Source organism: Pleurodeles waltl, chromosome 2_2 (assembly GCF_031143425.1).
Source record: "Pleurodeles waltl isolate 20211129_DDA chromosome 2_2, aPleWal1.hap1.20221129, whole genome shotgun sequence".
NCBI lineage: Eukaryota > Metazoa > Chordata > Amphibia > Caudata > Salamandridae > Pleurodeles > Pleurodeles waltl.
Genome location: NC_090439.1, coordinates 297,983,147 through 298,008,402, shown reverse-complemented (window position 1 = coordinate 298,008,402; position 25,256 = coordinate 297,983,147). Strand labels below are relative to the sequence as shown.

Sequence of the window (25,256 nt, the reverse complement as noted above, 5' to 3'; positions counted from 1 at the left end):
ACTTTTGGAGTCAGTGAAAAAATAAAAGTGTAGAGACTTGCCAGAGCACTTTTTCACAAAGGTCACTATTTATATGCTGACAGTTCTACACAGGAGTGAAATTATTTAAAGAATTGTTCAAAGTGGGCATGTGGCATTCACACAATCAGGTCTAACCGTAAAGGTTACCCTAAAGAGCAGGTTTGCAGGAAACTTCTGAAGGGGCAGAGCACTGCCTTGAATAGTGATGAAATTCTAGCGTTAAAATTTTCATGCAGAAGACATGTCCACATGCTCGCAACTATTCATGATATAAGTACTGCACTTGTGACTGTTTGGGGCGACGTAGCAGAAGTGTGCAAACCAGTATACATTCTAGACTACAACAAGCACAAGAGTGCAAAATGGCTGGCCAGGAGTGCGGACTGGCTTTAGGCTAGCAGTGGGTGGTGTGCATGTAACAGCGGTGCGTGTGTGTGTGTGTGTTTAGTTAGTGGTGGCTGGCTGTCAGGGCATGTAGTAGCTTGCTGCTGCTGCTGGGTTTGTAAGTTGGGTGATGTCTGGGTAATGGGTGGTGTTATTGGTACGTCAATCATGTCGGTATATGAAAGTGAAGGGCACTTGAATGGCGTAGTTTGTTGATGTGAGTGATGTAATGTGTTGGTCCCTCGGCTGACTGTGTGTGAGTGGCCTGTAACGGTTGGTGCATTGTTGTGGCTTTACAGCTTATGAGCTCTAGCTCACAGGTTCAGTACTCTGAAATTACAATTATCTTATTAAGAGTGATTTCTGCTTTTTCCTTAAATCATTTATCAAAATGTACATTTTGAACGTTTCACTCACCCTTGTGCCAAATCCAACGAGTATGTGTGTGTTCTTGAGTACTAGATGGGTGTGCAGTAATATTTATATTTTCTGACTTTCACTGCCAAGGTATACTTTGCCTTTAGGGGAAACCTACCAACCCCAGATATTTTTCTAAACTACACACCAGCGGACTCCACAGTGGTGTGCCTCGGGGGGGACCGCACAATGTTCTCTTACCCAGAAGCATTGGCTAAAGCATGTTTTCTTCACATTTGTTAGAAAAAGTACCTGAATCTGCAAGGAGCCACATACTTCCTACCACCAACCATTTCCACATGTCTCCCAATAAAAATGGTACCTCACTTGTGCAGGTGGACCTTGCATATGCAATAGCAAAGGATCAAAACCCGGTTTGTTATTTAGCAGAATGCAGGATCATACTCTTAAGTAATTTACGTAAATTACACTAATTTCTCACAGCCCTAGTATTACTAAATGTTTAAAGTGCTTCCACTCCACCACACGCACTGCCTTGAAGAATGGTTTGCTTAGCATTCATTGTGCACATTTGGATCAACATCTATAATGGTGTGTCAGCGTTCTGTGACACGTATTTTTAAAAAGTGCAAGAAACGCATAAATAAAAGACCAAGCTTATGTTTTGCTAGTGATACTAGACGCACGTCTCACATTTAATATAAAACATGCATGAATCAGCAAGTGAGTTGATCCAATCAAAATTCATCCTCACAGCAAAGTCAATTTAATATTCATATTGAATCATTATTACTTGTTCTTCATCGTACCTGACATTCCTAAGGGGGAAACAGCTTCAGGTGTTTTTATTTTGTAAAACCAGACTAGTGTGTAAACTTGAGAAACCAGTCATAACTTTTTTGGGTGTAACAATTTCAAAAGTGGCCTAAGGATCATATTTACATTAGCATTTTAGTTACACAAACCCTCTATTCATCTAACTGGCAATATAGCCTTTTCAATAAACCACAGACCTGGTTCGGTTCTTAAGCAGTACTTTCAAAGAAACACCTATAGGACAACAAATATCACCAGAAGTTTACTAGTTCTCCATGTCCAATTAACATTTTCTTCTCCTCTCTCACTAACATAATTTCAGGTCACTTTGGCACAGTATTTAAAGCCATTTTAGTTTTTAAACTAATAGAAGGGGTTACTTTTAATCAGCAATAGTTATAAAACCTCTATGTGGCAACTTAACCATGAACTCGGAAAAACAGTTTGAAGAGTAATTCTGCATTGACTACTTCACTAAAGTATACACAACATAACTCTTCTTGCAAAATTGTAATTAAAAACTGCCTAAGTTGATGAAGATTAGTAGTTCACACAACCCACAACACTGTGCTACCACATTTATCTCCAATGTGGGAGTGTCAGTGTTTCCATTGCCAGCTAAGCAAAATCATGGTGTTAACACGCTTAATATGTAGACACATAATAAAGGTAGAGGCTTATTTGACAAGGAAATTTGTCTAGTCAAGAGGTCGCTAACCTAAAGAAAAAAAAAAAAAAAAAAATGGAGGTGGAAACTGTCCCTCCCAAGGAAATTTCTTAAGGTGAATCTCCTGGGTAATGGGATCCAAACTTTATGTTCCTATGTAGTTCCTGCCACAGCTGCCTCTGTATTCATTCAGTGCCTCAGCCTTCGTTCAAAACTTCAGACTCTCTTAATATTCTAATGCCTGTGACTGACTATTCAATCAGCGTGAAGTGATATGGACCAATGAGTAGGGAGGAATGGTTGGCAGCCAATGTGCTTGGTTGAACTTAACCTTGGCTCAGCCACTGTCCGCCCCCTTGATTAACTATCCTTAGTTATAATCCAACCCTATTGCCACCAAATCAGCAAACTTGGTTCATCTGACCTAAGTAGACCCAGAGCAGCACGAGTGGTGGGAGCCATGGACCCAGCAGAAGAAAGCTCCTCTGCACTCACCCTGTTACCTTCGTGACAAGATTGAGCCTGGCAGGAGAAGGAGAAGGAGAACTTCTGGAGCAAGGATGGTAGAGTGGCAGGTAAGGAGGAAAACAGCAGCATACCTGGACCAACAGATAACTCTGACAGCCAGTGAGTGCAGCAGGAAGAGCACAGACTTCCGCTGCCTGTCGAAAGCTGCCTTCAACAGGTGACAGGAGCAGATGGTTCTGTGGACTGGGAGAGATTTGCACTATGAGACCTTCTGGAATGCCCATACTGGTGCCAAGTGCCATGGTGATAGAGGGAAGGAAATAAGCAAATAACTAATGGTCTTTCCTTTGCAATACTATTTAGTGCTGAGGGTAAGAGTGGGGAAGCTAATGGACTCTCATACACAATACTACTGGCCCACAAGGAAATACTAAGGGCAGACTGTTGGGCCAGTTTACTCTCCCACAGTGACAAGAGGACTGGATGTCTTATTGTTTTCCCTATTTCAGTGTATGAAGTAATGCATGACTGTGGTACTGAGATCTATGATCCTGGGTACTAAAGACTGACTGTGTTTTTTGTGAATCTTTATGGGAGCTGGTCATCACCTATGCAAAATGAGAAGGTACTGCTTGGGCAGGATCCCTTTAGCCACTGTGATGTGCAAAGGAAAACCAAAGGGGCTGAAACCACAAACACAACCTAAAAGTACCACTAGTGAAATTAGCAACTTTGGTGAATCATGATTTCACCTCTTCAACAACACCCATGTAACAGCAGACCATCCTGACTCACACCTCCCCCTCTGCCAAGCTTTCCCATCATTAGCCGTACATTATATTGGATGCCATTAAAAACAGCAAGGAAGCGTTGGAAAAAAAAATCAACACAGTGTCTGTGGATCTTGGTTTTCTTCAAGTTGATCAAGGCAAACTGGCTGACAATGGTAGAAAACAAGGATTTACTAAGCTAGCAAATTTTAAGGCCCTCATTACGATTCTGGTGGTCGCATGACCGCCAGACTCGCAATGGCAATTCCACCACCAACAGCCTGGCGGTGGGACCACCACATTATGACTGTGGTGGAGCTGCCACAGTCGGACCACCAACACCACCTGGCTGCCGCAAGCCGGCAGCCTGGTGGTCCCAGTGGTTTCTCATCCTCTGCCCTGGGGATTAGGAGTCCCTATCCGCCAGCCCTTCCATGGCGGTTCACACCGCCATGGAAAAGCTGGCGAAATGAGGGACTGGTGGAGCCCCTGCACTAGTATTGGGCAATGCAAGGGGCCCCCATGCACAGCCCCTTCCACAGTTACGAGGTGCTGCTGCACCCGCCGCACCGCCACAGGCTCCATTTGGAGCCGGCGTCAATGTTAAGGCCCTGTTCACCGCAGGGCCGGCGGGTGGGAAACTGTTTCAGCCCGCCGGCCCCGCGATTAAATCCTATTAGAGCTGGGTTTTCAGGCCACACAGGCGGTCTGAAGGTGAGAAGAGTTTGGTTGGTGGCCTCCGCTGCCTGCCAAACTCTTAATGAGGGCCTAAATGTTTAGAGCTACAAGTACAGATTAAGGAATTGAAGGAGAGGATATAACTCCTGAAGTTAGCGAGACAACACTAAAGGTGGTCGGACAGAAATAAAATGAGGATGGTGGGCTTCTGGAGAGGGACAGGAGTGTTAAGGTATTAGTTATAACTGGTTCCCGTAGTTATCAGTGGGATGGATTGGCAGGCTTGATGAGAATTAAAAACTAACTATCCCTTCTCCCCCATCCTATCAGTACCTGACTCAAAAAGGAACTGGGATCTGATTTACTTAGTTCATTTTGCTTGGATTTCAGCATTATTATAGTCATTTTGCCTAAGTCTTGTGTAGCCCAACGTATGTCAGATCAATCCGATCACTATCACTGCTAAATTTAGTTGGTAAACTATTACATAAACTCCAAGCAATGAGGGTGATGAAAGTACAACTTCCCCAAAAACACTTGGATCAAAATGGCTTTGTGTCTGGCAGTAGTACATCTTAATATTCATATGGAATTCCACATTTTAATTAGAGCGTCTGATTAGCTACAGGAAGCTGAAGAGACCTTGATCGATATTGAGAAAGCGTTTTATCCACTTAGGTGGGATTATTTTTATTCCAGGTCCTCAGCTGTATGAGTTTTGGCAGGGAAATTCTTATGTGGATACTTATCATATGAACCTCTGAGCAAGAGTTGAAACTAGCGAGTTTATTTCTGGATCTTTGGAAGTAAAGATTGATACACATCAGGGGTGCCCACTCTCACCATTACTATGCACGCTGACCATGGAACCAATATTGTTTAACCCTTTTTTAAATATCAACTAATTTCCAATTACCTTTTCGTACACCTCTTCTCTATTCGGGGGTATGGAATGTAATAAAATATCTACTTGCCCATGGAACAGATTGCTTCTTAAATCAAATCTACTTGTCCTGTAACAAAATCTACTTATGCCTTTGGTGCCATTTAGCTCGGCAACAAAATACGGCAGCAATCTCACTATGTAAGAGCTCTGATAATAGCCTCTCTGATTATGCCAAGGCTACTACTACAGTAGGGCTTAAATACTTGCAAATGCAATCTCTACTATAGCAATTTCCTTAGTTTGCCACCTCTTCGCAGATCTACATACTGGGGCTCGAGGAATAGTAAGTAATAGTTCCAGGGCTGGAATGCCTTTCAGTCTAAAACCCTACTAACTCGCATGTTTAAGGATTTTCATCAGCTCTCTAATCTTTTCCCATACTGAGGAAGGTTGGAAATTTACTCCGGATAATGGCAGAAATAGAAGTTATTCCAGAGTTGGGGGAAAAAAAAGGTGGCTGAAGGGAAAGTGAACTTGTAAACACTCAAATGTTCACATGAGCAAATCTACACATGCATATTCGCTCATTCTAAAAAAAAGTTCAAAAATGTTTTCTAGGAGTACGATTTCCTGGTCTACTTCTGTAAGTTCTTGTGAATTCATGAAAGCTACTAATTCAAAGACATATACCATGGATGCACTTTTGTGACTTTCTTTAAGAATTGGATCTCTAAATAGGTCTGACATTAACCAAGACATTTTGCTTTTACTAAACTTCTGTTTCTCTCTATAAATATCTATGGGTCGGCTTTACTGTGAGTGATTTTATTCCGCTCTTCCACAAGGAGAAATTGGTGCACAAAGTAGTTTTGTTAAGTGCCAGGAACTACTGTTGCAATCAACAGCATAATTAAACTAGAGGGCCCCCCCTCCAAAGAACATTGGGGGCACCCTCCCTCCAGACTCTCAGGGCAGGTGCTGTGCCAAGGAAGTCTTCTCCCCCCCCCCCCAAAAAAAAGGCAGGGGCTGTGGGTCCTCCGTTATGCATCTTATTTTTGCCAGAGTTTGTTACAATGGTGAGGATTTGGCAGCTACCACAACAATAAAGTGTTACAAAAGCCATGTCAAAACAAGACATGCATTGACAAAACCAAAAACACTCAACAAATGTCAGATCAGTTGTCTATGCCACTATTTGTTTATTTCCATGTTTCCCGTGATATTATGGAAATGATTACACTGATTTTCGATTATAGATATTTTGGGGGGTAATACTGCCATGCATCTTCACAATTTACTAAATGACTTGTCAAAGAAATAGCAACTAAAATTTCATAGTAGCGAAATGTTTTTCCTACTTGCATTTTTTAATGAACGTTTTATTTTGAAAGCAAACAATCATCACTCTTGCTTTCAAGCTTCTGCAAACATCTGCATCTAATCGGAGAGCATTCTGGGAGCATTATACATAGCCTCACATTTTTAAACTTTTCAAACAAGTGTGTACACTTTTGTTTTATTTTTTTTACTGTAATTACTGCCAGTAGTACATTGTGACCTTAAAACATTTATTTACAGCACTCACTCGAATGATAAAGGCTTTTCATTAATTAACCATAAATACAAGTTAGAATAGCACTAACATATGAACACACATATTACCTCAACTGCAGACAGGTCCCTTCTCTGTAAACTTGCAGCCAAAGACTTTGTACTGCAGGGGGTTGGGCCTTCTTGTCCCAAGGTCAAGATAAACAGGGAACCTTGTTGCCATTGACCCCACACAATATGTACCGGGTGTCGGCGATAGGAATTCCACGTCCCTGCTATTGCCACAGAAAAAAGGCTGGTCTGCCAACTATCTCCCATTTGTAAGCCGTGTGACATCACATTTATATTGACTGTCTTTCTTACCTTTTTTTCTATGCCGTAATACTAGAGAGAGATAATTAGAACTGAGGAGGGTCAGCATACTAATACTATGATGTTAACACAACATAATGATCTAATATTATTTTAACTAATCTGACCCTTAAAGAAAGAGGCACAAGAGAAGTAAATGATTTGATTTTGTTGTCACTAGTGCCCACATAATGTGGATTCCATTGAAAAAATTAAATATAATGTAGGGCCCGAGGGGCGTGTTTTTTTTTTTTTTTTTTTTTTTTAATAAAGTGAACTAAACCTTTCTATGTGACCGCTATATATCTTCAAAAAGTACTATGAAGCCTTTGCTATAGTGCACTACAGGGATAAAATATTCCTTGAAGGGACTATCAAATGTTTTTGAACTCACAGGAAAGAACAAAAAAAAACGCCACGAATACAAATGGTTACAAAACTGAGATCAAGAAAAAGAACCATGACACAAAAGTTAGCAATGCCAGCTGAATGAAAAATAAAACATTTTATATGAAGATAGTAATCACTGCTTGCGTACAGACGTACATATATTATAAGTCCATAAAAAAAGAGCAATTTAATGATATCCAATATTTCTTTAATCTCAAATAATGGGGTGAATGTAGGGCACATTTCAAATGAATTTAGATAAACAGAAAATTTAAAAAAAGAAGTGTAATGGAATGCATATACCTAAAGTGTGCATAGTACAAAAGTAAGGGCACTTAATACTTTTTTGGGCTCAATTAACACATCACTTCATAAAAGTGAATAGCACTTACAAAAAATATAGAAGTCTAGAACAAAATGGTTTCAGCATTTTAAGACTCATGAAAGAGATATGGTTATCTAGACAGATTAAAACACACATATAATATATATATATATACACACACACACACACACACACATATATATTTTTTTGTTGTTCTGATATTGAGGTTTCCTGTACCCTAGTGGATATCTGGTTTGTTCCTCTAATGGAATATTGGTCCTGAAGAAGGTACTCTCCATTCCAACTTAAGTACCGAAACGTGTCTCAATCTGACTGTGCGATGATAAAGGGAATACCATTGAGTCAATAGATCCCATATGAGATGGTATGGGAATACACACAAAGAACTTGGACAAGAACATTTATGTATATGTTTTTCTGAAAAATAATATTTGGAGAATGAAACTGGTATGTGTGTGCATTTTATTTTTAGTGAGGGGCCAGAGATGTATAGAAAGAAAATTAAATTATGTGATTAATACATCCACAAATAATTCAATATATTTGTACTGTAAATATTTTCTATTTCTGAAGAAAAAAGGTGTTATTTAAAAAACAAAATTACAAATGAAATTGAGAGTCTGTCTACATCTGTTTAAATCTAAGAATAAGAGTGGGGTATATCCTGTTTTATATGTTGCGATTCCCCTTCCCACAACCTCATCAATTGTTTTACAAGTCTCCCTTCACTAATAGCTGTTAACTTCTCCAGGAGAAAAAAACAACCAGTTTCCTAGCTTGCAACATCTTTGTGAATCTATTTCAAATTACTTCATTGAAAACAATAATATATCTGAGACATGATTACGAATGAGTCCCTATCCCGCTTTGTACTGTCGACAAAACATTTATCAGGCCCTCAGGAAGCCCCTAATGTGGCCATTACCCACACATTTTCTTTTGAAGAAATATCAAACTTGCTCTCTTTCAGTAAATCCCAACAACTTTCAAACAATTTCTCTTTTACCACTTATTTCTTGGCAAAGCACTTGAAAATAGTTCTTCAATCAATTCCAACCCTTCATTGAAGCCAACAATTTTCTCCATTGTCTACAAGTTGGCTTTAAAGCAGGTCACAGTACAGAGTTTGTGATAACATTGGTATTTGACGACCTCAGGCATAGCTTGGACTGAGTTGATAAGAACGCATTGGTTTTATTTGATCTTTGAGCTGCGTTCAACACAATTGCTCATGCCATCCTGCTTTCCTAACTTAACAGAGGTTGTAATCAAGAGTCTTGATTGCTTTGAATCCTTTCTTCCATCTCTTATTCAAACCATCTTTCTTACGCCCCCTCCCCACCTTTCAATCTGAGGCAAAACAGCCCTTTTTGGGGAATGACAGAGTTATATACTATCTCTATTGCTCATCAACACAGTGCCCCTCGAACCAGTGTTCTATGAAATGGCACATATTTCTATTTATACCATGATACACAAATCTTCAATTTCCGGTAAGCTAGAAGGACAAGAACATCCCCAGCTGGTAGAGCCCACGATCTTGCACATCCTCGCAACAGTCCATCACTTTATGATGAAGAATTTTCTGAGACTAAATCCATCACAAACAGAACTTCAGATTACCAGACACAATGTGCCTACCTTATCTGTGGACATGTGGCCTGAAACAATGGGCCTGTGCCTCAGGCCCACTAAAGAGGTTCACATCTTGGGCATTTATGTGGTTTCAAAATTCACACTGTAATCACAGATATCCAAAAGTAGCTTCTACCTACTTTTATAAACACGTTACTCAAGAAAAGGTTTTTTTTTCTTTTTTCTTTCTTTTTTTGGGACACCAAATATCACATCTCTATAGTCCCTGTGTTAGTACAGTCCTACATGGACTCTGGGAATGCTGCTCATCTAGGTCTTCTAGAAAAACTTCTCAAAACAGTTGCAGCCGGTCCAAAATACTGATGCCTGCTTTGTACCTGCTAGCTTCCACCGGGATCATAGTTCTCCCATTCCCAAGCATCTGCACTGGCTACCTTTCAATAAATAAACTGCAACTACTGCTTACAAGACAATTCATGCCGTGGAGCAGTGATATCAGCCGCGAAGCTGACAGCCTGTCGTTTATCAGCCGCGACACAGAAGGTGCGTCGAACATTTCCCAGCACTGCATTATGTGCGTGGATTTTCAGTTCTTGGCTACCAACTGCACCTCTCAAGGGCCCAGGGACTGGATAGGGCACCACTTGGCAGGGCAGGAGTCTCAGCAGAGTCTCCAGGTGCTGGCAGAGAGAAGTCTTTGATGGCCCTGAGACTTCAACAACAGGAGGCAAGCTCAATTCAAACCCTTGGAGATTCTTCTCAAGCAGGAATCCACAGAAAAGTCCAGTCTTTGCCCCATTTCACAGGCAGAAGCAGTAACTGCAGGATAGCCTTTCAAACCTTGAACAAATCTAATTTTCATAGGTTTTGGATGGTCTTCGTATATCCCTCTCTGCCTTTGAAGTAGGCCCACTTCAAAGGTAAGTCTTGGTTCACAAGATCCTGCCTTGCCCAGGTCAGGCTCCAGGCTCACACCAGGGGGTTGGAGACTGCATTGTGAAAAGGCAGGCACAGCCCATTCAGGTGTAAGTGCCCACTCCTCCCTCCCTTCTAGCTCAGATGGACCATCAGGATATGCTGGCTACTCCCCAGCTCCCTTTGTCTCACTGTCTGAAGAGAATTCACACCAGCCCAACTGTCAGTCTGACCCAGACAGGGAATCCACAAACAAGCAGTCACAGAATGGTTTAAGCAAGAAATTGCCTACTTTCTTAAAGTTGTATTTTCAAACACACAATCTAAAAACCAACTTCACTAAAAGATGTACTTTTAAAATTGTGAGTTCAGAGAGTCCAAACTCCAAATGTCTATCTGCTCCCAAAGGGAAACTGCCCTTTAATAATATTTAAGGACAGCCCCCATGTTAACCTATGAGAGAGATGGGCCTTGCAATAGTGGCAATAGAATTTGGCAGTATTTCACTGTCAGGACATGTAAAACACATAAGTACATGCCCCACCTTTAACATACACTGCATCCTGCCCATGGAGCTACCTAGGACCTACCTTGGGGGTGCCTTACATGTATAAAAAGGGAAGGCTTAGGCCTGGCAAGTGGGTACAATTGCCAAGTCGAATTACAGTTTAGAACTGCACACACACACACACTGCAGTGGCAAGTCTGAGCCAGGTTTACAGGGTTACTCGTGAGAGTGGCACAACCAGTGCTGCAGGCCCACTAGTAGCTTTTGATTTACAGGCCCTGGGCACCTCTAGTGCACTTTACTAGGGACTTATTAGCAAATCAAATATGCTAATCAGGGATAAGCCAATTACACATACAATTTACACAGCAGCACTTGCACTTTAGCACTGGTCAGCAGTGGTAAAGTGCTCAGAGTACCAAAAACAGCAAACAGAGAGTCCAGCACACAGTCAAAACATGGGAAGCAGAGCCAAAATGACAGGGGAGACCATGCCAAGGATGCCAGGTCTAACAGACACCCTTAACATGAAGGGGCTTAATTTATCATGCAATACTGCTAAGCTGCGTAATCCTCTATCTCCTTTCAATGACGAGGATCTACCTTTTATTAGCCAGTAGATTTAGGCCCAGATCTATGAGGGCCTAGTGCCATTCCAATGCCACATTAGTGGCATTTTTCTTTTCTTTTTTTTATGCTAAAAAAGGCCAAAAATGCTGCGCCATATTTACAAAGTGGCGCAAGGCTTTCACTGCGCCCCTTTGTAACCGCTTGTGCCACATTATGCCTGTGCCAAGCATAATGCATGCAAAGGGGGGCGTTCCAGCACTAGGGGGGGGGGCTGGAAAAAAAAATGGCCCAAAGAAATCTAAGACTTCTTTGCATCATTTTTATCTGCATTTTAATGCCTGCTAAGAGCAAGCATTAAAAAGAGGCTCCCATTATTTTCAATGGGCTTTTGGGTGCTATGCAGAATTAGCAGAAAAAATGTTTACGCTAATCCTGTAAAGCGCCAGACAAGTGTCAAAAATATGACATTAGTCCCCCTGACTAACACCACGGTGCACTATATTTTAAATGCGCAGCACACATGGTGGTGTTAGGTGGAAGCTAAGGGGTGCAAGAAAAGTGGCACTGCACTAAGTGCAGCACCACTTTTCATAAATCTGCCCCTTATGGCTACAGTCAGGTTAGGACTCTGAAGCCTTGTGGCCCATCTTTGCCATCTATCCTGAATACATAGATCAAAGCAATTGGGGATAGATCCTTTTTTGTACGTGCAGCCAGACAGTGGAACAGTCTCCTCATCATGCTTTGCTGTGCTCACGCCTTGTCCCCCTTCTGTAAACTCCTAAAAACCAATCCCTTTAATTTTATGTCCTTCACTCATGTCACATTTGTCTGTTTTTGTTATTTCTTTTAGCATCAGTAAACTCTGTTGAACATGCATTCAGTAACTACTGGTAATGTACAAAGCACTGCATTTAGCCAATGCCTTGCTGATTGGGTCTTAAGGCATGTTCCAATTCTTCTAGATCATCACTTAAACTAATCACAATCCACTGGTGCTCAACTTAACTTCAGAGAAGAGGACTTACTCAACTGGGTTTTATCCGAAAGGGCAATGCGAATGGAAGGTAAGCAGCGGAAACCCCTAAGCTATGGCAGAGGAGCGTCACCCCATTGATGAAAAGCAGAAAAATAAAGGGATAATAAAAATATTTGTTACGTCAAGTGGAGAAGGAGTGGTATGTGCGCTTCTAAGTGCACATGTCAGTTTGGCCGGCCATCTGAGGCTGAGCAAACTGACATGTGCACCTAGAAACTCTCCACCCGGCTGTATTTTACAGCCAGGTGTAAATTAAGAGCAGTGTCCCAGTCCCCCAACCATGCTTCCTCCCCCCCCCCCCATCACGGAGGGGCAGGTAAGTTTAGTTTCTTTTTTGTTTTTTATTTAACTGCCCCTGAACCCCCTGCTCCATTTGGTGCCCCCCCACCACCCATTCCCTATACCACCCGCGACTGAAAGCAAGGGCGTCCTGACTCCACTGATAAAGGACAAAACTCTACTGGAACTGACCCGAAGGTCAGACAAACTGCCACCCATGATGTTTGCTTTTCCCAGTCTATCAGAGATATTCAGTTTTGGAGAGGCATGTCCCTGAACTGCATGCCTATCCTTGAGATTATTCTACAGTGTACGTTTAACATTTGCATAATAACAGCAGTAAACTATGTTGTGTTTATTTATGCCTGTTCAGTACTCTTCCTATATTGTTAAATTTGTGCGATATGAAGTTGTCACATTTGTCGTGACTAATCTGAAGTGGGAATCTCTGGGCAAGTAATAGATGTTTAGTTTTTTCTTTTATATACATATACATATACACACACACACACACTGGTAACGTGCAGATTATGCCCCACTTTGGGGACATGGTAAATAATGAAAGACATAAAAAGCGCTGATGACAGTGCATCATGATAGTTGGATTGGATGAATCTCTCCACAATTTGACAAATGTCACACTTAATCGCACAGACAAACCTAATGTTTTTTTTTCCATATACAACACATTACATGTAAAAAAATAAAATAAAAAAAAAACAAGATTATGTTTTGTCTGAAGAGTGACTTAAAAATAAATGGGATTTTAGTAGTACACATTAAAGATGGTGGGTCTATTTAAGGACTCAGGCGTAGCTTGGGCAGTAAGATTGGTAGGAGGGGGTCAGATTTTCCAACAATCACGCTGGCATATAATGGTACAATACATTATAGGGCAAGCAGGGTGCACAGGAGGGGCTTAGGTAGCAGTGTAAAGGGAGGGGGAACGTGGGGCACGAAGCGAGAAAACACATTGTTTTGCGAAATAACCAACATTTATGATGTCTTTCCAAATGGAGAGCGAGAGATGTCCATTCTGTCTGTGATAATTTCTAATTAATATGTCTGTGTTATTAATGAATGTTCAAGTAGTTTGCGTGATTAACGTAGAAAAAATGTGTACATTTGAAAATGTGCCCTCAAAGAGTGGCTGCCACCACTCACAAATTATATTAAAAAGTGACTAAAACATGTGAAATGTTGAACATGCATAATAACAATGTAGTAATATGTCATATTGAGATGTATAACGCATGTTTTGTATTATATTGTAGAGCTAACTTAGCTGAAGTTGTGGCCTAGTTTTGACAGGCCTAGTGCAGAAGCCGATTATTAACACTCAATGTAAAAAGCTAATGTGCTGGACTGACCACAAACCGCTCATTGTTTAATAAAATCTGCTCAACTAAAATGTTATGCGTGAACCAACAGACAGGAGATGATGGAATCAAAGTTTGTATCAAAATCGGTGTAAAGTATACTGGATGTACTTTCCCAGGACTCGAACAATGGAGACACTGACTGGAGAAGAAGATGTAACATTTTCTATACCTGACGAGCGGGATGATGAGAACATTTTAAAGTGAACCAATCAACTACATGGCAACTGTGTAATGCTAGAACTCAGATTTGAATTATAAAGACTATTGATTAAAGGGAAATCATGTGATTGATTGACCAATTAGGGTTTGGGCGATAGTCTGGGTGACTTTTATATAAAGACATGACAGAAGAGGAGAGATCAGATATTAGGGGCAGATGACCGAAGAGAGACCTTATTCCGAAATTGATATGATCTTGGGGGGAGAAGAGATTCGAGATTCTGTTATTGGGCTCATACTCTCCAAGAGGAGAGCCTGATGTGATGCTGATCGACTGATGACCTGAAGACGAAGACTGACTTTGTTGCTGATCCATACCGTGGATAGGTAGCTATGACAATGTGACTGAATTAAATTTTCTGCCTTTTCTTTCTAGGTACCAACTGCGCTATCTAAATAGTTTTTCTCTTAGTTAGATATTTTTCCAAATTCATGTTCTAAACTGTTTTTGCATGAAGTCCCACATGCTAATGCTAATCGGGAATAAATGAGGCTCCTATTCTGAGACGTTGACACATACAGTGACAATTGATTGACGGACTGATTTGCTGAACTTTGCTACTCATGTTGACGTATTCACCTTTGATTCATATGTTTGCTTATGCTGAAGCATTAGAATGTATGTTTTTTCAAATTCTGATTAGATTATGTTATTGGTGGCCACTAATGAAATAATATTGATTAGAATGAATAAAGTTTGAATTACTCTCATGAATTAGTATTGTAACTAATACGAAAATAAAATTGCTAAAACGTATATTGAGTTGTGGTTATTCATAAAATGCTTGATGCTATTAACTGCTGATTAATGATTTGCGTATTGTTTATTGATGGACATTGGTTACTTCAAGGCTAGGATACTCCATGCGATCAAAAGGTTTATCGACCTATACGTGTCCCCTTATAAGTTTACTTATTAAGGACTGGGCGTGCGAGCATCTGCATGTGTAAAAACTCCAGTTGAAATCAGACAGACACCTCACATTAACAGACTGAAAGCACCTGTACCCAACTATTTATCACCAAATACGTTAGGGCGGGGTGTAACACCCCAAACATCCCCCCTTAAAGCTGCGCCCCTGTAAGAACCATTGAGAATGAATGCTTGTTCTAAGAGGATAAAATGTGACATGAAATGTGTATATTTAACAAAGAAAAATTGTGGTTCCTATAAAGTGGAACACATTGAGAACTCTCCTTTCTGGCAAGTCTCTGTTTAAGAAAAATTACTAAACACTTTAGAATTAACAGAAAAGAATAAAGATAAGTGAGGTGAATGGCCATATTAACGGGCAGGAATAAGGGAACACATTGATTTGGTGAAGTTATTAAATCGTAGTAATTAAAAAGTTAAGAGAAATAACCAGCAGGCTTGATGAAAATAAAGAATACTACTAGCTGTGAAATGGTGAATCCTTGCAATAAATAGCTGAAATAGGGCCTATAGCAAAGCCCACCCATAGATTCAAGCAATATAAAATACACAATTTAAATCCTGATCAGAGGCTCGAGTGGAATAATATGACTCTGTAAATATGGAGAGAAAATGGTTGATTAACAATTTTGTATAAGAGGTTTACATTGAATTTCCACTGAAAATATTATTCTAAACTGATTGTATGATATACTTGATGACAACCAAATTCTACTTTGGTACTCCTGAAGGTTACATATACGATCAGCAGATAGGATGGCAGGAAGAATGTATTAATTGTAGATGTTTAGATGTCATCTCAAATTCATGGCACTTTGAAAGGTGGGATCCCTTGAGGAAAAGGATGACAACTGTTTGAATGGAATAAAAAGCTCCTCCAGATCAGTAAATCATTTCAGATTCCAGAACTCAACATGTACAATAAAGTTCATGGAGGTTGAAAGAAATGAATGCATGTTGTAGGAAAGAAGAGATGTTAGTAAGGATTTCTACACTGCTAAATTATGTAAAATAATCAATGTTTAAGTTAGTAAAAAAAATGAAAAATAGGTTAATCAATAGATCATGTGGTTCAATTCTTTTAAAGCCCTTCAAGTTTTCATCAGCAGTAATACTGTTTAAAAAAAGCACAACTCATTTTTTTTTAAACAAAATCGATCTTATAAGACAAAAAACGATGTCACTACTGGAAAAATAGATAATCATCTGGTATACGTTTTGATTTTAATAGATGTGACTGATGTCCACAACCCATGAGAAGGCAGGGGACTTCAGGAAGTTACTGTCAAGTCTTACGAAAGTGTGGGTAATGTATTCCATGCGTATAGAATGAAACCAGTTATATTTAGGTGGATGAATAGCTTAAAGATTTAGAGATACGAAAGCTCGGTGTTTTAACTGATGGAAGCGAAGAAATTTGGCAATGCAGCGTAGCTCTTTTACCTGTGAAGCCTTGAGAAGGGATGTGGCCTTTAGGTTAAGGTGTTTTATTATGGGGAGCTAATCCAAGGAAGCAAGGGAAGGAGCCTATGTTGTCAGATCACTGAAGCAGTGTAACATAGTTCTGAACGCTTTGGTGCTTTCAGACTGTCTTGGCCAAGAAGTTGCTCTAATTTAGACATGCAGTTAAAACCGCAAACATGGGAGTCTGAGGAAACACGAGTCAGGACTCCCCAACATAATCTGCCTGGTAGTAGACGTGTTCAGGTGGGGGAGGGTGGTGAAGCTCAGGCTGGCAATAAATGCTGCACTAAGATTGCACTGTTTCATTATGGGCTGAAGGGGGGAGGCCACACGTGAAGGCCAGCTTAAAAAACGAAAACAAATCAGGCTTGTCACCAAAACCCAGATGTAAATTATCTGACAGAGGAATGGTAGGGAGTTATGTGAGCCATATCTCCGATAACCACAAAATGAGAAAAAGCAAGCAGAATGTAAATTCCTTGTGCCTCCTGTCCAGCTACCCTGTAAAAAAAAAGCAGTGGCAAAGACAATAAGTCGCCACTTTGAGACCTACTGGTTTTGCCATTGGTTTAGCAATGCTGCACAACAACCCTGATACTGTGCAACATGGCTATTAAAAAGACATAAAAAGCCTACACAACCAGCCTAATGATTTTGTAGGCACATGTACCAAGAACATGATGCAAGTGTTTTTTTTTTCTTTATGTTTACCAATTGATTTGGAAAGGTAAACAAACAAATGTAATGGAGGTCGGGTGAAAAAAAAGCACAGGCGATACAACACGGAGGGCAGAATTGTGGAGGTCATGCAGGCAACAGGAAAGAGAAGGGAAGGAACAAGGAGGGAGTGCTGAAGCAACAAAGGATTAGGCTGAGAGAAGCAACCCAGGAATGTGGGAAGGGAAACAAACAAAGACAGAGCAATAAGGAGAGGGTGGAAGCAAATCAAATCAACAGAGAGCACGGAAGGAAGCACATTGGTAAGAAACACTAGTGGAGTGGGGAGAAGCATAAAAGACATGTTCATCACCGAGGTGGTGTAGGAAAAGAACTCAAGTCAAATGGAAGAGGAGAAGTACATGAAGAAGACACCTGGAAAACACATGCATCCTCAGACTGCTTAAACAAAAAGAAAAAAGATGTATCTGAAAAGAAGTGTCCATGCTCCAGAGAACAGACAAACAACAAGAGGAAGGAAAGCCCACACATGCTAACTAATAAGAAGCAAGCAAATGAGAGTGACAATGAAGCCAACCAATGGTGAGCAATGGGTGGGCTCTAAGCCCACTCTTGGCTAACAATATGCATTGCAACAGAAAGTACAATTGCTGTCTGGTAAGCAAGACCTAAAAAAGGAGTTGTTTGCACAATGCACACATGGCCTCTGAGCTCCTGTGTAAACTTTAGAGCTTAGGGAGATTGCTGGCTTGTGGGACAGTAAAACATTTTGACTGCTACGGCCCAAGGTCAGATCTAAAACTAAAGCATGTGGTGGGAGAATCAACCGCATGATTCTCATACCACTACACCCCAGCAGGAAAACGGTAGAGTGCTTTGAAATTTTCTATTTTGGTATGTTTTCGCCAAACACTTTACTTAACCCTTAAGACCCCGATAGTTTCACTTAAAAAGAATGAAGATTTATTTGTGTGAATGATCCTAAAAACATATTTAAAAAAAGTCCTAGTTCTGCAATTTCACCCAAAATCCATGGTCAATTTTACCGACATATATTATTCCCTTTTGTACGGTATAAGAAAACAATGGGTCGATTTGTGATGGGTTTCTTGTGCCCACTGAGCCTCCAAGACAGAAAATGGCCAAAATATGTAGGTGCGCTGCCTGCATAAACAATCGGAAAGGAATTTGCTACACGGGATCATAATAATGTTTAAAAGCCGTACATAAAAATGCCATGCAAATTAAAGTGTAATAATGACGGTGACGCTGTGGGAGAACACAGGCCTTTTACAGTGGCGTAATGCAAAACGATGCCACACTGCAGATTGTGATGTTGGGCCCCCGAGTCACCTATATCTTACAGATATGCCTTGGGCTGAATGGGGACGGCTTCAGTGTTGGGGGTCCCCTGGGCCTCCATTCTGGAGGAGAAAGGCTGGGTGCCGAAACCGCATGCAAAACATAAGCACAACAAACGTAGCAATGTTATCCCTCTGGCTTATTTTTTGCAGTTTTAAATAGCTCTAACACGACTCGAAGGTACTGGAGGCTTTATACGTGAGCCAGCTACACAAGGTCCCCTGCATGTTTTAGGTGCGGGCAGATTGCGTGATTTCCCAGGAATCAAGCTGGGACTCGAACCTAATTCTCAAGTGTCAAGGTCAGCAGCTCTGGCTGTAATGTCATATCCCCTTCCCGTTCTTCTGGATTCACTGGGTTTCCCACAAGGCAAACCCGGATTACCAAAACAGAAGCTTATCGGAGAAGAGAAGTCACTCACAGGTCATCAGACAGTGCGAGACTGGTTTGTTTTTGGTTTACACTTGGTATCTGAAACCCCGAAAGCACGCCACGAAAATGTTTTGAGCTTCTACAATCACAAAATTCAGCGCCTTAATCCCATACAAAATGACACGAATTTATCAAAATACTAAAATCAATACCGAGTTCACAAGAAATTAAGAAAGTAGTCTCATGACAACCAACTCCTACTTGAGCACTTCAAGGCCCCTTTACTGACACAAATCTTTCTTATACCAGCCAACTTCCGTGTCAGAGGTACAAACTGCAGCAGCTACATTCGCCCTCATAACCCATTAGTAAACACACGCACACGGCAGCTCATTTCCTGCTTTCAGACTGCATGAAACATTGATCCAGACTTGCATTTCCTTCAGGTCCCTAGCAAGGAATAGATTTCTGGTTGATGTACAAGCATGTTCATAATAAGATATGGCTTCAAGTGAGGCGGGTCCCTCCGGTACTAAAACCTGGCAGTAATTAAAAACAGACCATGAAAGGGGTCCCTATCTGGCCCTATATTCATGCCGCTAACGTCACAGAAAAAATACAGATCAACTTCTGAACAATAACGTCAGCGACGTACCTCATTTTTACATTTTAGATGTTTTACTTAATCTTGCATTCCCTATGAGTGTTTGCTTTACTAAACAATGTTGCGTTTCTTCATTTTTCATGCAGCGTATTTTTCCTGAATAGTGCCTACATTGAACTGAATCGCCTCTAAGCATCTGCGTGACAGTTTATAATGGTCTACCATTGTGACCTCCGGAGTTGTGGCTGAAAGTGGTTCTAGTGTCTCACAGTGCATTGGCAGCGGGTCACAAATGTATTTAGACCACATGCTCATCCAAACCTTGTCCTCTCCATAGTGCACACAGAACAATAGCCATGTTTGCTACTTGTAATTGTGATTCTATATCGATGCAAAGAAGGTTGACAAGCTGAAAGTAAACAGCAGTGCTTAAAGGCGAGTTGGTGAGCAGGAATGGTGAAAATGATGCCAGGAAGCACAAGCAAGAGTGAAAACAATGTGTTGTAAAAGAAAAACAAGGTGTAAAAAATAAAAAAAATAATGCAGATGGTGGATTTCAGAACGATGTTGGGAGAAAAAAAAGTGCAAGTGTCTAACAGAATGAGAGGCTGCAGAAGAAAGTCGTGTGATAGAAAGAACTGGGTGTCTGAGATGATCCAAAGGCCACTACCCCTTCCAGACACCTTAGTAATATTTGATTCACAGTCTCATTTTCGAATTGAAACATTTTCAATTCTAACTATTCACAACAAAAACGTTGTTATTCTTTTATCTGACACTGCTAATAAGCACTGGAAAAGCCAATAGATCTGGCTTGTTTTAGGTGCGTGTTCTTACCTGAATGATATGTCTTGATGCATTAACTGAAAGCTCACAGAGAGGCAACCAAACACTGGTTGAGTGGAACCCCCATGGGATCCAAAGGATTTTAGTGTCCATGTTTTAAGCCTCTCCAGTTGAGAGCATCTCAGGTGCTATGCTTGAATGTAACCTCGGATATTAGGAAGGACCTGAGTTGCAGACTAAGATTATAAATGGCTCCTGATAGATGGAACTATCATCACACCCATAGCTTCTGACACCGAGGTGTTCAAAATCCAGAGTCCACTAATTATCATACAGTCTGACTTTTTGGAGAATACCATAAGTATTTTTGTGATTACCACACCAAAACTTACAGATCCTGATAAATAACTTATTTTTTTCTCCTTCGTTATATTCCGGCAGGTTTAACCTGTCAAATTGTAACAGAAAGGTGTGACCTTTTTTCGCATCCAGTAACATAGGTTAGGGAAGGTGGCATGTTGTCTGGTCAGAAAGATTTTGCTATGAGTGAGTGTAGTCATGGACCCTCGTGGCGAGTGGCCAAGTTAGGCAAATTGGTGCGATAGTAATGGCACCTGATAAAAATCAGAATACTCTCAGTCAGAATGTATAGGGGCGATAAATACCATCCAGCTACGGATTTTTAGGGGAGAATACGTAGATTTTGGTGCTTACTGCACCACAATCTCTGTGTTACCGTAAGTACAAGCCATTTGCCCTCCCCCCCCAACCCACCCGTTGAATATCCGCAGCTTTGACCTGCTGACATTCATCACCTAACTCCTGAATGTCACATTGACTGCAGGTACCGCAGTTGACTGCGCCGCTTGTACCGAGGGCATCACTCTTGCGGTACTCTTGAATCACTTCGGAATTCCAGGGTAACTTCTGGCTTAATAACGTATCTCGGCAACACTACAAGAATAATTAACAGCGAATCGGACTCTTTCAATCTCACACCATACACCACAGTCTCACTCCTGTTATTTTTAATGGCCGCGTTGATCAAAAATAAAGTGTCTTTACCGAAAGAGAGAGACTGGATGGGCATCATCTACTACCAATTTTGTGTCATGCACTCGCAGAACAGAATTTGATTTTTTAGTGTCCTTCTATTAGGAACACATGAGCCCTTGCTATAAAAAAAAATGTAGACAATAATAAACTCACGGGTTATTTTTAGAACACGAGTAACAATAGCTCCCGGCCCCGTGCCACCGGCAAACCGCTGGGAAAGCATCCTGGAGAGCGTTTATTCTAAACAAAAACGAACACGATGTCGCCTCCGAGGGTAGGGGAGGGAGAAAATCCCTCTTCACAGCTGGGCGGGGGCGCGAGGGTGCATTTCCTGACTACACTGGGGCAGCCGATTCTGGGAAGCTCGTTTCACAGAAGTCAGTCGGGCAAACGGTGGAGAGGGGAGGTTTTCAGGCCGCTCTGCTCCCCGGGCCTCCGGGGCAGGCGGCAGAGATGCTGCTCTCGGTGCAGGCGCACCTCTGGGGCTATTAGGCGCCGCCACGGGGCTCCGGCGCACTTCATATCAATTAGCTGGGGCTCCCCGGGGGCACGGCGGCTTCTCTCTTCCCCAGGGGGGCAAAGGGGAAGCTGGCAGGCGACATTTCAAAGGCAGACAGCGAGTCATTTGGCACACTGTGCTCCAGCGTCCTCATTTTTCCTCTTTCTACAAAGCCGGGTTGGATGAAGGCGAAGCACCGTTAGAGGACATTTTTATGTGTGGCATTCCATCTGTGACAGCCCCATACTCGCATGCAGGCTCAAAGCCACAGCCTCTGTTGCACAGATAGCGCTTGAAAGCCTCCGCCTGTTACACTCGTAGCCCTGTAAAGACAGACCGGATCTAGTTCACGCTACAACCAGTCTATCTTCGAAATCTTGTGCCGCAGGGGAAATGTTACATGGTAAATGGAATGGGATTACTGAGATTACTGAGATGCCTTACATGGCAGACGGAGAACAGCTCGAGGTGCGAGTAATGTATTCAGCTACGTATTATTCTGTGTTTTTTTTACATTCTGGTACAAGCTAAACCTGAAAACAGATGCTCCAAAATAATATACACACACGCTTGAAATTACATGAACGCAGGCCCGGCACACTCACAAATGCTTCAGCTATGTGGGACTGCTCGGAAGTCTCCTTCATATGTTCAACCTTTTAACAATAACAACAATAAAAAAAAAAAACAGCCAGCGAAGGCATCAATGGGACCAGCAAACTCCACCGCTCTCTGCTTTACTCGAATTGACTTTAACGCCCTCGCCGCCATGTTGCGAGTGCTCTCTCATTGCAAAGTTAGCAGGTGTTTGGGTGGGTGCTTCATGACTCGGAGAAGTGCTAGGTTGGTTCTATCGCGCGTTTCCTGTTTAGTACTACATTTCCAATAACCATCAGATCAGATCACCGGGTGATAACGTGGTCAGGCGCAGTATCCTTGTGCCTCTCCGCAGCTCTGTGCTCCATCCCGACACTATTAATACATTAAGGGCAGCGTCAGCCCACAGAACTCGTATGCAGTAAAGATCTAACACTAACAGATCTGTCGCGCGCACACATCTGGCAGACAGCCATGACACCACATATCGGGCAACACTGCTGTGTACAATCTGGCCTTCCCGTCACCCGAACAACTAATACAATGTAACACTACGCATCACGAAGTTCATAAAAATCGACACAAATTAACGAAGCTGAGGCCAGGGATGCCATGTAAAGGTGGTCCCGGTGAGACCATTCACCTTAATCTCACGGTAGGAAGGCAATATGATGCTTCGATACTGTGCGCTCTAGAGCAAAAGAAGGAAGGTGTGGACACATCCGCATCACACGAGCTTCGGGTGGTTACGAGAAACGTACATGCTGGAGCAAAATCAGCAATGAAACTGTGTAGCATTAACGTGACACCACTCAATGGTAGATGTATGTGCGGCATGAGAACATACGTGTACGCATGGAGGCCGTGAAGGACGAGGCAAAGCACAGAGGACCGCACCCGGCCCTGTAGGCCTCGGCTGCCCACTCAGTGCGGGTGCCAGGGGGCTGGGTACCTACCGAGCAGCAGCAGCCGGTGCGTCTGCTTGTACTCGCGCTTCTGCTCCTTCAGCACCCGGTCGATGCTCTTGCTGACTTTCTTGGCCTCCTTCTCGGCCTCCTTCTCTTCCAGCCGCAGCTTCTCCCAGCTCTTGAGCTGCTGCTGCTGCTTGTCCTTGGGGCCGGACTTGTAAAGCAGCTGCTGCGGCGAGGGCTTGTCCCGGCCCTCGGGCCCGCCGCCCCCTCCGTTCTGCACGGGCAGCCCGCGGTCCCCGCCGCCGGGGGAGCGCTGCCGGTCCTCCCCGCCTCGGCAGCTCAGCTCGGGCGGAGGCTGCTCGGAGTCGGAGGCTGTGGCGGTGGAGATGGAGCCGGGGTCCCCGAAGAGCCGCGGGCGCAGGCTGTAGCACAGTCCCATGCTGGCCGGGCGGGGTCCCCCGGGGGCGGCCTCCTCTGCTCGCTTGCGGTGCGCGCTGCGGGGATGGGGCTGACCTGGGACGGGCGCCAGCGGCGGTGCTCAGCGCTCCATGGTGCCCCAGAGGCAGCGGGGCTCCAGTCCCGGGCGGCGCCGGAGGCCAGCAGGCCCGTTAGGTCTCGGCGGTGCCATGGCGCATGGTGCTCCGGGGGGACGCGATGGGGTGGGATCGCCTGGTGCTGATGCGGCCGGGGGTGAGAGTGAGTGCGGCGCCCGCTGCCCTGGCTCTCTCCTCCGGGAAGCGCGGCTGCACTTTACCGTAAAACCCCCAGCGCAGGCTCCCCTCCGTCAGAAGCCAGCACAGCGCCCTGCCTGGAGGCGCGCCGCACCTGCAGCCACGCGCGCGCCTCACATCCCCGCGCTCTCCCAGCCGCGCGCTCCGCTGCTCGCGCGGCTCTCTAAGCAGGTCGCCCGCTCGCCCCACTCAGTGAATTCAGCCTGCAGTCCGTGGTGGATCCTTTAACGTTATGCCATTTGTCCGTAATTTCAGCACGCTTGGGTCACGTAATAAGTGATCCTCACGGTAGAACATCTGACTGTGGGAGGCACTGGTGTGTGTAAAGTGACATGGGATTGGCGTGTTGGTGACAGCTTTGCCGAGGCTAGTACCCCACACAGAGTTCCGAGGCGCTCATTGGCTTTGTCTTCCGCACTATCTCTGTCAGAACCGTTCTTCCGGCGCGGTGGGTGTGTAATAATCTCGAAAAGGTAACTTTTATTATGAGATATAACGAGGAGAGGAAATGGACAGCTGCACCCCTCGAAACACAATAGTAAACCCATTTACCGTCACACTATAAAACGTTGAACACTCACGCCCCAAGGTGGAAAAAAGCAAATTAATAAACAGTTGGGAGAGCGCAAGGTACAGGTAAAAAGAAGAGGAGGATTCATAAAAAATCCCTCACCTCAAAACAGCAGGAATAGAAAACAGATGAAATAGAACAAGCATTTGCAATACAATAAGTCTTGCATTGACTTGAGTCGGAGTTATAGGCACTGTACATTTACAACTGACATTCTTTTACCACATGGATTGGTCAACCCTGCTGCATATTTTGGTCCTTTCTGCCACATAATTCCATTAGTCATGCATTCAACTAAATGGCTAGTAGGCCTATTGGAATATTTTTTCAAACCAGTCCCTCAAAACACCAACTACTCCCAGGTGCAAAACAAAAGTTCCAGCCATAAGAGAGCTTACAAATACACTGAATGGTGGGATGGGTTATAATTTTGGGGTCCTCGCTAACCTAAAGCCGGTCCCACAGATGATCCAGACA

The 25,256-nt window shown here is 42.9% G+C and overlaps 1 protein-coding gene across 1 annotated transcript in view; it reads right to left on the bottom strand.

The window, feature by feature from the left end:
- The window catches only part of GNAL (G protein subunit alpha L), a 642,487-nt gene extending 617,982 nt beyond the window's left edge, over positions 1-24,505 (bottom strand). The window contains exon 1 of the mRNA XM_069219747.1: positions 23,523-24,505. Within this exon, the coding sequence (XP_069075848.1) occupies positions 23,523-23,916 (394 nt within the window). The 5' untranslated portion in view covers positions 23,917-24,505. The remainder of the gene's footprint in view (positions 1-23,522) is intronic.
- Between the last annotated feature and the right edge of the window lie 751 nt (positions 24,506-25,256).